General features: G+C 36.9%; 1 protein-coding gene across 1 annotated transcript in view; it reads right to left on the minus strand.

The window, feature by feature from the left end:
* Positions 1-828: 828 nt before the first annotated feature.
* The window catches only part of RSBN1L (round spermatid basic protein 1 like), an 80,395-nt gene continuing 64,776 nt past the window's right edge, over positions 829-16,447 (minus strand). The window contains exons 5-8 of the mRNA XM_007982397.3: positions 14,754-14,896; positions 9,797-9,964; positions 5,387-5,495; positions 829-5,299 (exon numbers count right to left, since the gene is read on the minus strand). Of these exons, the coding sequence (XP_007980588.3) occupies positions 4,661-5,299; positions 5,387-5,495; positions 9,797-9,964; positions 14,754-14,896 (1,059 nt within the window). The 3' untranslated portion in view covers positions 829-4,660. The remainder of the gene's footprint in view (positions 5,300-5,386; positions 5,496-9,796; positions 9,965-14,753; positions 14,897-16,447) is intronic.

The raw sequence follows: 16,447 nt of genomic DNA on the forward strand, positions 1-16,447 counted from the left end.
TACAAATTTTAATTTCTAGTTAACATAAATTCTACTCGCCCAGCCCATATTTTGTTCTCAGCTCATTCATATTCCCTGATTGGGTCTGAAGTCCAAGAAGAGCTGGAAGGGAAGATAACCTGAAGTGCAGGATGTTTTCCCCTCCCTTCCCCGCTCTCAGCAGAGATATGACTGCTATACAACACCCATAAAGCTACAAGGAAAAGACAGCTTTGTTTTTAGGCTGTGTGTGCTTGATGTTCTAAAAAGCAATGATTTTCATCTGTAGTATGTACTGGGTTACAGAAAGAAAAGAAAAGCCAGGATAGAAGACAAAAGGACTTACAAGCTCTCCTGAGTTGTCCCCTTAATTATCATATCTGAAGTGTACTGTTAGTGCCAAACCTCAAACATGACTCTTTCATAAAACAGGCAATGCAGTCTAAAACCAGTAAAATTGTGTTTACATATAAATGTAGTTACATCAAGTAAGAGAAAGAGTAAGATCTATTCTACCACACCTAAAACCCATCATGCAGTCTAAAAGTATTTTGAAAAGAATGGCACTTTTGTCTTCCCAATCGTTACGTCTAGTGGGACAAGAGAGGTATTTATCGTACCATTCCCAGCACCCATACCTGGTTTAGTGACCTTTTTAAGATAATCCTCAATATCTGTCTCTGTTGGCGTAAGTCAACTTTTGAGAGTTAGCTTTAAGAGTAAAAAAAAAGATTTTCAAATTGGAGTCAATTCAAGATTTTATGGTTTCTACTGAAGACAGAAAAGAACTTTTGAAGTTGACAAGATTAAAATGTCAATTTTAAGAAAATAATTACAAAAGTAAAAAGATTGTGGTTATCAATTTTAGTATTTATTGAAAGATGGAAGACAAGGAAAATATCTCTCAAACTCCAAAAACAATCTTGCACCTTTGCTAAATGTAAAATAAATTTTGAGATATTTGCTTTACATGACAATGAACCTGTCTAAAAAACAACTGAATGCAAATTTAATCCAAACGGTGCTAATTTATTATTTACAAAAATGCTCTTATCTGCCATAAGTATTTGGGAAAAAACTGTTTTACACTCAGGAACACTAATGAAATACCTTAACGACAACTTAAAATATAAAACCTTCCCTACCCTCAATGACCACACCCACCCCGGAAAAGTTACAGAATGGATTAAAAATGAATACATGTGGAAACAAACATAATTATTTCCCACAAATGTACACAGAAACAGGCACATGCACACACACATATATAGTGTTGTGCAAGATCAACTTAATGTTTATTTAAGGTCAACAGCCTTGGTGACAAAGAAGATAATGAATATGGCTTCAGTAAAGTTTGCAAGTAAATATCACAAATGTTAATTCTTTTGCTAGCTAACCAGCTAACCTGAGTATGGAATATGTATTATTTAGATAGCTAAAAGGTTATAAACAAAATGGAGGGGTGGGGAGGGGGAAGCACTATAGCAGATTCCACTGAGGTACCTTAGTTTTTATGTAAAGGTCTGTATACCCATTTAATAATTTACATAATAATTCTTTATTCTATATAGTATATGACCATATAGAAACTATGTCTTACGTAGTTTATTGTTCTGGTCCAAGAAACTGGAAATAAAAGCAATATTCTTCAGATAAAGAACTGGAATGTACTAACTATAAAACCATTAATATAATGCAATATTAAAATAGAAAATTTTTAAATGTAACAAAGGTAGTCAACAAGTTCTCAGATTGTATCTGAAGAGGATCTGAAAATTATAACCCGTAAGACAAGGAACATAAGCATTATTGAAGGCAATAACAAGGCTATACCTGCAAATCTTGAGCCCACTGATTTATACTTTACATTCAGAGATGTATGGTTTTTTTTGTTTTTTTTTGAGACGGAGTCTCATTCTGTTGCCCAGGCTGGAGGTCAGTGGCGCGATCGTGGCTCACTGCAACCTCCACCTCCCTGGTTCAAGCAATTCCCCTGCCTCAGCCTCCCGAGTAGCTGGGATTACAGGCGCACACCACCAGGCCCAGCTAATTTTTTTGTATTTTTAGTAGAGACGGGGTTTCACCATGTTGGCCAGACTGGTCTCAAACTCCTGACCTTGTGATCCGCCCGCCTCGACCTCCCAAAGTGCTGGGATTACAGGCGTGAGCCACCGTGCCCGGCCGATGTATGCATTTTAAAACAATTTAATTTTCATATTATAGATAAGTCGACTATAGGTTATATAGGAAACTATACCTAAAAGCAACCACTATGGTTGTTATTAGATATGCCTTCCTTTAAGTTAAAAAGTTTAAGACTCATATTTTGGAGGGATACCCTAAAGACATTTTCTCACAATATGACCTCAATGCATCTACATATATGCTACTGGAAAATTGGAAATAAAACACATCTCTTGTTAAATATATCGTTCTTCAACTTTAAAGAGAAACAGAAAACCATTTTAATCACATCCCTTCTTATTTCTCAATACTGGTTTGTTAAGAACTTTTGTCACTCAAAAAGGTAGGTGCAAATCCATAAATTTAGCTTAAAACAGAAGATTAAATAGGTGGGGAGCACGGTAAGACAATGACATATAAAACAAAACTCTTACTATCTTGATTTATACCTTCCCTATCCCATGAAACTTCCTATGTTGCAAACACTGATTTCCTACAAACCATGAAAATTTCCTATGATATTTGCCTGTCCTTTTATTAATCTAGGGGCCAGAACTGACATCATTGCTGCAATTAACTTTTATTTGTTCTGGTAAAATGCTTCTTCCTAAATGGCTTCACCCTAACCAGAAATATGAGCAGTTTTGATGGGTACTATAGATGGAAATACCAACAGTAACCCAAAAGGCAGCACAAAGAACCCCAACTGAAAGTCATCAACCAAAGTATGCGCCCAGAATAATACCAAAAACAAACAAAATAGATCTGCAATGAGCAAAGTTTCTTACAGCAACACATACATCAAAGACTTCTGTCTGACTTTTAATTACAATAGTGGAAGCAGTGTCAAATAGTGAGTCTATCATTAAAGAGTCTGTTTTACTCATCTGTAGTTAGGCACTGGCAATCTGTCTCCCACCTCAATTTAATGTCTAGAACTTCTTTTGAAAAGGAAGTATTCCAAGTTGTTTGCCTTGCTAGGGTAGGGAGGGGATCCTGAGAGAGATGAGGTACCACAAACTATTTTGTTAATTACATCTCTGTACATGGCAGTTGAGTCATTGTCATTGCCCTTATTTTACAGTTTTGTATTTGCCATATTTTTCTCCCATTCTGCAAGAAAAATGTAAAAGGATTTTAATTGCTCACAATTAAGCTTTCTGTAACCTAAGATTTTATACTCAGCTATTACTTAGTAAAGGTACTTATTAGTAAGAAAATTCTCTATACTTCTTATCACTCCATACATAACCAAAAAAAATCTATGGTAGGCTATGTAATCTGGCCACGTAACTTCATTAGTTAGAAGGCTTTGTTATCATTAACATACCTTGTTTCTCCCAACTTTCTAAAACTGTTTCTATTACCTACACCGCTTTCTTAATAGTTTAATATAAAAATTTTTCAATGTATTCTGGGGAGAAGGGCTAAGGAATTTTACATATTCACCTTATTCAGCAATTTAAGAAAATTATGCAAATATGATATACATATATACATTCACACACACACAGATGCATACTTTCTTGAGTCTTGGTTGTTAAAAATGCCTGCACAGGCTAGGCACTGTGGCTCATGCCTGCAATCCCAGCACTTTGGGAGGCCAAGGCGGGCAGATCACAAAGTCAAGAGATCAAGACGATCCTGGCCAACATGATGAAACCCCATCTCTATTAAAAATAAAAAAATTAGCTGGGTGTGGTGGCACATGCCTGTAGTCCCAGCTACTCGGGAGGCTGAGGCAGGAGAATCACTTGAACCTGAGAGGCAGAGGTTGCAGTGAGCCAAGATTGCACTACTGTACTCCAGCCTGGTGACAGAATGAGACTCCATACCAAAAAAAAAAAAAAAAAAAAAAAAAGGCCAGCACAGCGTGGGGAATTTAAATATGTAGATTTGACTTATGTACATTTGCACTCCAATACCACACTAAATGGATATACCAACGGAGAATCATATCAAACAAATGACTTAAATGAATTGTCAGTTTGTCTTTGCAGACTCAACAGAAAACATATTTATTAATATGAACCTTTATTAAGTGGCTCACATTTCAGTATAAATCACACTAAAAAGATATTTTAAAAGCTATTTACACTACAGTGCTGACACATTTAAAATGAAAAAAAAACGATATAAATAAGCTCTATGGAAAAGCTTTAAATTGTTGAAAAAGAATTCTGGCTCATATTACAAAATATATATATATTTATATATATGTTAAGGTCAGCTCTATTCTAAAACCTAAAATTCCAACGTAAATGATTTTTTTTTAAAGACTCCTTTATGTTTAAACCTGCAATGTTTACAGTGCATCTGGCCCTAAGTGCTTAATACTTCACAGTTATGGACAGGCACTGAGGAATGTTACAAAGCTACATAAACAATGTTTTGTAACAGATACAGGAGCAAGTCCTTGGCTTGCTTTCAGAATTCATGAATCTTTATTACATTATTAAATTTTTTTAAAAAAGGATTTTAGATGCTATATGCAAATTTAGCACAAAATGTCATCGTCTTTTTTATCTTGATTTGAATGTGCTGAACTGTGTTGCCTTATATCAACTAGACTTAGATTTCCAGGGCACAATTCTTCCTTTAAATCTTTGTTGCTATTTTCAAATTTAGAATCCACGTCAATCTTAAATTCTGTAAATTGAACATGATCCAATTTTGCTTTAACATTCTTGCCATCCATATTATTCAGTGCTCTAGTCTTTTCAGGAATATTAACATTCACAGGTTCTTCCTTGATTCTTACAGATGCAACAGGTTCATGTTTAATCTGCTGTAATTCATATTTAGAGTGAAGTTTATCTGAAAAAACAGAATCCAAGGAGGCTTTGCTTACAGCACAAACCATGTTGTCAGTGTCAGGTCCAAGAACAGATGATGTGGAATCTGATGATGTGCCTGTTTCATGAGTAGCTGTATTCTGAGAAGTGTCCTCCTCTGAGTGATATAATTTGAGCCGAATGTGCCATGCTAAACTGCATACAGCTGAAACTGTCTTGAACTGATGAACAACATTCCTTGGAATAAAATAAATGTCATTATCATATAGCTGAATCCTGGCATAGCGAATGCCTTCCCTCCTCAGTTGATTCAGTTTTGCATCATCAACCCATTGGACACACTAAAAAATAATAAAACAATACAAGTAAGACTCTTCATAATAAAAACTAAACCAGTAAGTGTAAGACAGTAAGTGTATTAAAAATACCTGGGACAGTGGAGGTTCATGTAAATCTAACTGCATTCGTTGAACTACTTCTAAGAAATCTTCAGCATGAAAACAAATTACATCTTTGGTTATACGGGGTTGATCAGGCCTAAAAAAGAAAATGAGATAACAAGAATCTGCCATAAATGTTTCACTCTCTTGAGCTCTTATTAAACTCAAAGCAAAAATGGTTTATGGTCAATACCATAGTACTGTCTTACAAATAAACTGTTAATTGGAAAGCCATTTCACACATTTAAAGAAAGGGCCAACACCATGACTTTCAACCTAGACAGAGATTAAAAACTGACTTCATTTTGTATAAATATTTGTCACAAGAGTTTGGAAAATCGAAATGATCTGAATTGGTAAACTGTATAAACCAAGAAAATTTAGTGTTCTATTTGAAGAATAAGATTAATGCTTCATACATTTAAGTGCTAAAGTTGAAAATACTACATAAAAATTAGAAGTAAATATGAGGAAAAGGGAGTATTTTCTTTCCATAGAAGATACATATAACTATACTGATGCATAAAACTCTTAAGTAACTTTATAAATTAAAAGATTTCATTAGAAAAGTACCAATATAATAAACTTGGTGTTTGCTGAGGTTACTCGTGCCTTTAAATATAATTCTAAAAAATTCTCAAATTCTTCAATTAATTAGGAATATATAAATACATTTTTACAGAGATGCTAAAAAATGGATTTTGGAATAAAATTCCAAACAACATTAAAAAAAATCATATGAAGGCAAATCATAACTAAATTTCTAAAAACCAGTGATAGAAAAGAAAATCTGAGAATCATGTAATACATTTATATACAGAGAAAGAAAGATAAGAATGATCATAGACTTCTTATCAAAGGCAATGCAAGCCTGAAGAGAACGGACTACTTTTAAAGTACTAAAAGAAAAAGTCAATCTAGAATTCTATACCCACCAAAAATATCCTCCAAAAATGTGAAATAAAAACGTGTTCAAATAAACAAAAGCTGAGAGAATCTGTCACCGGAAAACCAGCATAACAAAGACTGCTAAAGGAATTTCTTCAGGCGGAAGGAAAATGATACTTAAATGAAAATGTAGATCTATGAAAAGGAATGTATAGCACACCTAACGATAAATATGAAAGAGGTTTTATTCTCATTTAAAGAAATATCTTTAGAAATGATTCTTTAAAGCAACAGTAATAACATACATGGTGGGGTTTATAGCATATGTAAAGTAAAATACAAGACAATTAGCACAAAGGCCAGAAATGTGAAGGGGAGGGAATAACTGGAAGTATACTATTGAAAGATTCTTACACATTACATAAAGAAGTCTAATATTATTTGAAGGTAGATTGTGGTAAGTTGACAACAATGAAATTTAAAAAAAACAAAAAACAAAAAAAAAAAAACCCACAGTGCTATAAGCTACTAACCAAATCATGGAGGTAAAATGGAATGCTTAAATATGACAAGAAAATGAGTAAAAAAGGAATAAAGAAGCAAATTGGAAAAAGCAAGAAGGTAAATTTAAAATCAAATTTACTAATATTTCTATTAAATATAAATAATCTAAATACTCCAATTAAAAGACAAAAGATTGTCACTGGGTTAAAAAAAGTAAGACTCAACTATGTATCTATCTACATGTAACAATAATATAGACATAAGTTAAAAGAAAAAGAATGGGAAAAGATACAGCATGTAAATACAAATCATAAGGCGGCTGAATTGGCTGTATTAACAAAGTTTCAGGACAAGGAATATTATCAAGGATAAAAAGGGCAGTTTATAATGAAAAAATAAGTCAATTTATCAAGAATAACAATTCTAAATGTGTACTTGCCTAAGAACACAGCTTCAAACTATATGGAACAACCTTCAAAACACTATGCTAAGTGAAAGAAGCTAATCACAAAAGACCACGTTATGTGATTCCATTTATATTAGATGTTAAGAACAGACATATACCTACTGACAGAAAGTAAATTAGTGCTTGCCTAGGGCTGGGAGGATGGAGGATGGAGGATGGAGGATTGGGGAGGTGATGGCTAAAGGCTGTGGTTCCTTTGTGAGGTGATGAAAATGTTCTATCATATGTTCTATCATTTTGGTGGTGGTTGCACAACTCTGTGAATATACTAAAAACTATTCAACTGTATGTACACTTTAAATGGGTGAATTGTATGGTATGTGATCATGGCTTGATAAAACTGTCACAAAAGAAAAAATAGAGCAAAAACTAGAAAAACTGACAGGAAAAAGACAAATCCAGTATTAAAGTTGCAAATTAACAAGTAGACAAAAATAAGTAAGACTATAAAAGACGTGAACCACATTCACTAGCAACAAAGTTGACTTAATTATTCTTAATTTATAGATGTGGTGGTGTGTGGCTGTAGTCCTAGCTACTCAGGAGGCTGAGGCAGGAGGCTTGCTTCAGCCCAAGAGGTCAAGGCTGCTGTGAGCCATGACAGCACCACTGAACTACAGGCTGGGCAACAGAGTGAGGCCCTGTCTCTTGGGGGAGGAAAAAAAAAAAATTTAAATGGTTCTAATAAGCAAAATAGCATATTCCAACTCACATTTCATACCTAAACAATACTCGATTTTGGAAAACAAAAATCTAAGCAAGCAAAATTATTTTTTTTTGGTGGCGGGACAGAGTTTTGCTCTTGTCGCCCGGGCTGAAGTGCAGTGGCACCATCTCGGCTCACTGCACCCTCTGCCTCCTGGGTTCAAGCAATTCTCAGCCTCCTCAGTAGCTGGGATTACAGGCACGTGCCACCATGACCGCCTAATTTGTGTGTGTGTGTGTGTGTGTGTGTGTGTGTGTGTGTATTTTTAGCAGAGATGGGGTTTCACCATGTTGGTCAGGCTGGTCTTGAACTCCTGACCTCGTGATCTTCCCACCTCAGCCTCCCAAAGTGCTGGGATTACAGGTGTGAACCACTACGCCTGGCCCCAGCTAATTTTCGTTTTTTTGGGGTTTTTTTTGAGACAGAGTCTTGCTCTATAGCCCAGGCTGGAGTGCAGTGGTGTGAGCTCGGCTCACTGCAATCTCCACCTCCTGGGTTCAGGCCATTCTCCTGCCTCAGCCTCCCGAGTAGCTGGGACTACAGGTGCCTGCCACCACCCCCGGCTAATTTTTTGTATTTTTAGTAGAGACGGGGTTTCACCGTGTTAACCAGGATGGTCTTGATCTCCTGACCTCGCGATCTGTCCGCCTCAGCCTCCCAAAGTGCTGGGATTACAGGCGTGAGCCATCATGCCCGGCTTAATTTTCATATGTTTACTAGAGATGAGGTTTTCACCATGTTGTCCAGGCTGGTCTCAAACTCCTGACCTTAGGTGATCCACCCGCCTTGGCCTCCCAAAGTGCTGGAATTACAGGCGTGAGCCATCACACCCAGCCGCAAAATTACAGTAACTTTGCTTTATATGTTTTATCCATTTAATAAATGGAAAGTAACAATGTATGAGATGACATCTCAAGTATATTAAAAAGAATAATCCATTTTTTAATCTGTAAAAATATTCAAAGTGAAACTTGTAAGCAAAGCTGGAAAAAAAAGAATATGGAAAAGCAAATACATAATAAAGAGAAACCAAACCTCAGAAAGGGTACAGAAAAGCAGGAGGAAGAGAAAACAGAACAGTATGGAATCAGATTGAAATCAGTCTCTGCTGTACCATTTACTAACTATATGACTGTAAAAAAAAAATTGTTTGACAGCCCTGAGCCTCAGTTTCCTTATGTGATAAATATGGAGCAAAACGTAGTTGAGAAAAATTTAAATGACATTTGTAAACAGGCATACAGTATGCACCAGGTAAGCCTTAGTTTTCTTTTTACCTTAATTTTTTTTCACATCTACGTCACTTAGAACATGAAATTAATTATTTCAGTTAACCCAAATGTTTAAACCTAGATTCTGGCAATTTATTTGTTTTTGTTTTTGTTTGAGACAGAGTCTTGCTCTGTCACCCAGGCTGGAGTGCAGTGGCGTGATCTCGGCTCACTGCACCCTCAGTCTCCTGGGTTCAAGCGTTTCTCCTGCCTCAGCCTCTCGAGTAGCTGGGACTACAGGCATGCGCCACCATGCCTGGCTAATTTTTGTATTTTTAGTAGAGACAGGGTTTCACCATATTGGCCAGGCTGGTCTTGATCTCCTGACTTCGTGATCCACCCACCTCAGCCTCCCAAAGTGCTGGGATTACGGGTGTGAGCCACCCTGCCCAGCCAAATTCTAGCAATTTAAAATCTTTAGTACAATTATACAATTAAGATATCCAAATACAGGTAAAAAATGCAACTTTTTTCTCACAGTAAGGAGGAGTGACTAAGATTTTCCAAGAAAAATTGTAGAAGCCAAGAAATTCTTTGATTAAAATAGCAGTAGTTATACATACCACTCTCCACAGTGCACAGCCTTCAGCACTCCAACAGCAGCTGTAGTCTGTCGTTCAAAACCTTGTCCTATATGATCTGCATGAGCTCTTGTCCTGTCTTCAAAGAGCATCTCACGGGGCTCACTTGTTCGAGGTAGGTACTGAAGATTTTTTATTTCATTGGTAGTTCTGTTTTTTTAAAAAAGAAAATTACATTTATATAGTGACACTTAATTGCCATCAAACATTCAATAATCACATAATTCAGACAAAAAGATATTAAATCTGCTCTCAAATCAAATTCTATCTTTAAAATGAACAAGAACAAACAAAAACACACATACAATACCCTCATTTTTCTAATATACCTTCATAAAAGTAAGTTGTAAGGAAATACACGGATAAAAAATTAAATTACAAATGGTGTTGTTTACCTAAGTTTCCCTATACACAGAATCTTTACCTGGGGCTTTGGTACCATGCCCCCACTCAAATCTCTTGGGTAACACAAGATAGACAGATATATATCTGAAACAAACAGGCAACTTTTAAAAATGCATTAATTCAATATTAATAAGACACATACTATGTGCTAGGTACTATCTAGGAACTGGGGCCAGTGAATAAGACAATAGCAAATAAGACAGAAGAGGACCCTACTCTCGTGGGAGTTTATAGTCTGTCTAGTGAGGGAAGGATCAAAGAAATAGATTTAGCAATAAAACACCCAGCAATAAGTGCTTCCACAAAATATACATGGTTTATTGGAAGTAGAAAGGAAAACCTTAACTCTGTCTTGGAAGACAGCCATTTCCCAATGGCCCTGTCCTCTACCACTTTCCTTCTAGAAGGCATATGCATACAGAAGTTGCTGCCTACTTAGCCTCACTCATTGCTGAAACCTCTCCAATTTTGCTGTAAGCAAGGAAAGGGTAAGAAGAATTTCTCTGGCTGAGATTCATCATTTTATGTATCTTCCTCTATGGTTTTTGTTTCTTCCAGATGCAACTCTGTATCTCATCAGAGTTGTATCTCATCATAATTATATCATAATCTGTATCTCATCATAATCTGTATCTCATCATAATTGTCTCCTCTCATCCTTGTCTGTCTTCCCAGGGCTCACTCTTCCTAACTGGTTCTCTACTTTCCCACCCTTAATCTCTATTATTTAACTACTCTGTGTGCACCTCTGCATTACAGTCTTATTACACATACACATAAAATGGTGTTTTTTTTTTTTTTTAGCTCTTCGTGATTAATGTTCTACATGTGTCAGAATGCCAGATGGTGTTGCTTCCTCTGGAAACCTAACAGGTTCTCAAACCCACAAATTTAGTTGCATAAATACCACAGTCTAATGAATTAAGACTATATAGCACTTGGCACAATGCCTGACACTGTTTTTGTTAAACTATTATCGCATATACCGTGGCTTGTATACCCTGAGGTGAACGGAAGTTCCTCAAGGTAGTGCTGAACCCCTTTAAATTACATCTAAAAGTTTGTATTTATCTGTATTGTTCTGAGAAAAGACTTTCAGATTCTCAAAATGATCCATACATTCAAAAAAAAAAAAATTAAGAATTACTGAGGGGGCCAGGCACAGTGGCTCACGCTTATAATCCTAGCACTTTGGGAGGCCGAGGCGGGTGGATCACCTGAGGTTAGGAGTTTGAGACCAGCCTGGCCCAAACGGCAAAATCCTGTCTCTATTAAAAATACAAAAATGAGCAGGGTATGGTGGTGCACACCTATAATCCCAGCTACTCAGGAGGCTGAGGCAGGAGAATCACTTGAACCGCGGAGGCAGAGGTTGCAGTGAGCTGAGATTATACCACTGCACTCCAGCCTGGGTGACAGAGCTAGACTCCGCCTCAAAAAAGAAAAAAAAAAAAAAAAAGAATCACTGAGGAACACACCAATTTTACCATTTACTACTAACTTATAAATTAACCTGTCAAATTTTATTCATCCAATAAATATTAAGCACCAGACACTGTGTTTAGGTGTTAGAGACACATTAGTAACAAACCCAATAAAGTCCCTGCCATCATGCAACCCAGAGTTTACTCAATGACTTTTTCCCCATTTTCTTTTTAACTTTTTATCACTGTAACCAGTAAAACCACCTTTAGGTATCTAAAGAAAAAACTATAATCAGGACGGGCGCGGTGGCTCACACCTGTGCACTTCAGGAGGCTGAGGCAGGAGGATCATGAGGTCAAGAGATCAAGACCATCCTGGCCAACATGATGAAACCCCATCTCTACTAAAAATACAAGAATTAGCTGGGTGTGGTGGCACGTGCCTGTAGCCCCAGCTATTCGGGAGGCTGAGGCAGGAGAATCTCTTGAACCCGGGATGCGGAGGTTGCAGTGAGGCTAGACTGTGCCACTGCACTCTAGCCCGGTGACAGAACAAGACTCAGTCTCACAAACAAAAAAAACAAAAGGCTATAATCTCTCCTAGCATCATCTCCATCCATTCCAACTGACGTTACCCTAATGTACAAATACATTTTCTCCACACTTTTCTCTGTACTCACATAAATACACAATCACACATAGGAGGATTGTTATTTATTTCTTTGGATAAAGACAAAATCATACTAGATACATTACACTACATTTGGCTGTTTTCAAGTGTCATGAATATCCATCCAGATCAAGACATTTTTTAAAACTTTAACTATTTTGCCTTTTTTTTTTTTTTTTTTTTTTTTAAGAGACAGGGTCTGGTTCTGTCACCCAGGCTGGAGTGCACTGATATACTCATAGCTTACTGCAGCCTCAAACTCGGGCTCAAGGAGTCCTTGACTCAGCCTTCCAAGTAGCTAGGGCTACAGACATGTGCCACCACACTGGTTAAATTTTTTTTATTTTTTTATTTTGTAGAGGCAGCATCTCACTATGTTGCTCATGCTGGTCCTGAACTCTTGGGATTCAAGTTATCCTCCCACCTTGGCCTCCCAAAGTGCTAGGATTACATAAAAGAGCCACTGCACCTGGCTTATTTCACTATACTCTCTTTTTCTGAAACAGAGTCTCGCTCTATAGGCCAGGCTGGAGTGCAGTGACACGATCTGGGCTCACTGCAACCTTTATCTCCCAGGCTCAAGCAATTCTCCTGCCTCAGCCTCCTGAGTAGCTGGGATTACAGGCATGTGCCACCACGCTGAGCTAATTTTTGTATTTTTAGTAGAGACGGGGTTTCCTCATGTTGGCCAGGCTGATCTCGAACTCCTGACCTCAGGCAAGAGGTCAAGAGATCAAGACCATCCTGGCCAACATGGTAAAACCCCTATCCTCCCCGCCCCAGCCTCCCAAAGTGCTGGGATTACAGGCGTGAGCCACTGCACCTGGCCTCACTATACTCTTTAATAAGAATGTATGAAATCTATTCAACCATTCCCCTGTTGACAGTCATTCGGACCCTTTTAAAACGTTTTTCTTACCACAAATTTATTTACCTTTCGTGTTTTTATTTCTTGGGATAGATTCCCAAAAGTAGGAGTGCTAGATCAAAGAGTTTTATGTTAAATTTTATGATCTATTGCTGGATTACTTTCACAAAATTACAGCAGCTCATCCTCCAGTCAACAATATATAAAAGGCCGGGTGCGGTGGCTCAAGCCTGTAATCCCAGCACTTTGGGAGGCCGAGACGGGCGGATCACGAGGTCAGGAGATCGAGACCATCCTGGCTAACACGGTGAAACCCCGTCTCTACTAAAAAATACAAAAAACTAGCCGGGCGTGGTGGCGGCGCCTGTAGTCCCAGCTACTCGGGAGGCTGAGGCAGGAGAATGGCGTAAACCCGGGAGGCGGAGCTTGCAGTGAGCTGAGATCCGGCAACTGCACTCCAGCCTGGGTGACAGAGCCAGACTCTGTCTCAAAAAAAAAAAAAAAAAAAAAAATATATATATATAAAAAATTGTTTCTTCACATACCTACCAGCCTATAATATTATTGCTATATTAATAATTTTTGCCAATATAATGAATAAAAATATCTCATAGTTCTTTTAAAATAAACTTAACTGCCTGAGGTCTATTTTTCTACTCGGTTGTTTACACTTGAGAATGCTCTTTAGACATTAACTTTAGTCTGTCATGAGTTCCAAATGTTTTAGTCCAGTCTATCATAATTTTGAACTTCATTGTTGATGTCACTTCCCTCCCAAATACTATTGTCATTGCATTGTTTGGTCTTGCTTAGGAAGGTCTCCTCCAGGCTTAAACAATTTTATTCTAATATTTTAACTGTTTTATCTGTGATGCTTAATTCTCTAATTTACTTCTTGTAGGGGCTCTGCCGCCTTTGTTTTTATGAGAGCCAAATATGCCAGCATTATTCATTAAATACATCTTCCTCTTCCCACCTATCTCATATATTAAGTTCCCAATATACTTAGATCTATTTCTGGACTCTTATTCCAATGATCTATTTGAACTTTATAGTAACTTTTAATATCCTGTATCATAAGCTCCCCCTCACTTATCTTCTCTTTCACTGAAAAATTTACTTCCTTATGAATTTTAAAATCATTTTATCCAGGAATGGAAGTGTTAGTCCAATTGAAATGCAAAAAAAATTTAAAGAACTATTATTTTTATCCAATCCAGAACACAGTAAGGCTTTCCATTTGTTCTGATCTTATTTTATATCCTCCACAAAATGTTTTAGTCTTTTTAGCACAGGTTCTGAATATTATTAAATCTATTCTAAAATAGTTTATATTTTATGACATTTTTTCCATTCATCATTACGATTTCTTGTCATTTGCCTACATTTCTCATGCCCTATTTACATTTTAGGTTTTATAACAAATTATATTAGCATGTATCACTATTTTTAAATTTATATCCCAATTATGGTCTAAACTTTGCCTTCCTTCTTCCTCCAATTTTGAACTAACATATACACCCCAACATACAAACACTCATCTCCTCCAATAAAAATGTGTATACAACATACCTTTTCCTTTTGAAAGGTGACTTTGGCATATCAGCCACAGGGATCATTTGTTCTCCTGGACGAACCCACATGATGGGACCATCATCACTATCTTTTCGACTCTGTAATTTTAGACTAGATAGCGTCCCCCATGGCAGTGTACACTGGTGACAAATAATTATGTAGATTGCAATTATTTTCAAAATGTATCTTCAAGTGTATGTTAATAATAACATTGTTCCCCTGACAAACACACTTTCATTCACAGCTTTGTACTTAAGCACTTGAAATACATAATATTGAATATATCCCTATATATTGATATATTTTGCTTCAAAAAATTGATTCAAACACACCAAGAAAATAATTATGCTTGGATGGTTCTGTCCCCCTACCCTGCTAGAGGTATGATTCACCTCTAGCAGAAAGAAAAGAAAGACAGAGAAAGAAAAGAAAGAGAAAGAAAAAAAGAGAAAAGAAAAAGAAAGAAAGAGAGAGAGAGAGAGAGAAAGAAGGAAAGAAAGAAAAGAGAAAGAGAAAGAGAGAGAGAAAGAAAGAGAAAGAAAGAAAGAAAGAAAGAAAGAAAGAAAGAAAGAAAGAAAAAAGAAAAGAAGGAAAGAGAAAGAAAGAAAGAAAGAAAGAAAGAAGAAAGAAAAAGAAAGAAAGAAAGAAAGAAAGAAAGAAAGAAAGAAAGAAAGAAAGAAAGAAAGAAAAGGAAGGGAGGGAGGGAGGGAGGGAAAGAAAGAAAAAGAGAGAGAGAGAGAGAGAGAGAGAGAAAGAAAGAAAGAAAGAAAGAAAGAAAGAAAGAAAGAAAGAAAGAAAGAAAGAAAGAAAGAAAGAAAGAAAGAAAGAAAGAGAAGAGAAGAGAAAGAAGAGAAGAGAAGAGAAGAGAAGAGAAGAGAAGAGAAAAGAAAAGAAAAGAAAAGAAAAGAAAAGAAAAGAAAAGAAAAAAGAAAGAAAGAAAAGAGACAGAGGGGAATGGGAAGAGAAAAGAGAAGAAGGTGGCCAGGCACAGTGGCTCACGCCTGTAATCCCAACACTTTGGGAGGCTGAGGCAGGCAGATCACCTGAGCTCAGGAGTTTGAGCCTGGGCAACACGGCGAAACCCATCTCAAGTAAAAACACAAACAATTAGCAGATCATGGTAGTGTCTGTAATCCCAGCTACTCGAAAGGCTGAGGCATGAGAATCACTTAAACCTGGGAGGCAGAGGTTGCAGTGAGCCGAGATCACACGACTGCACTCCAGCCTGGATGGTCTCAAACCAAAAAAAAAAGAGAGAGAGATAGAAGAAGGAAGGAAACTGAGGGCCACTGTCCATGGAATGTTGAGAAAAAAATTTTTTTGAAAAAATTCACCACACCCCCCCTTTTCAAAAAGGATTGTCAAATTTCTGTAGAAACAATGCATTTAGGTTGGGTGCGGGTAGCTCACGTCTATAATCCCAGCACTTTGGGAGGCTGAAGCAGGAAGACTGCTTGAGCCCAGGACTTCAAAACTAGCCTGGGCAACATAGCAGGACCCTGTCAAAGGAAAGGAAGGGAAAGGGAAAAGGAAGGGGGAGGGGAAGGGGAAGCAGAAGCGGAAGGAAAAGAGAAATAATGCATTTAGTTCATGTACTTTGAAAATTAAATTTGAAGCAACCATTTAAATAATATTTGGTAATTTTTAAATATAATTCAATAATAAATGCAACCTAATTCCATTACGTAACT

Source organism: Chlorocebus sabaeus, chromosome 21 (assembly GCF_047675955.1).
Source record: "Chlorocebus sabaeus isolate Y175 chromosome 21, mChlSab1.0.hap1, whole genome shotgun sequence".
Lineage (NCBI taxonomy): Eukaryota > Metazoa > Chordata > Mammalia > Primates > Cercopithecidae > Chlorocebus > Chlorocebus sabaeus.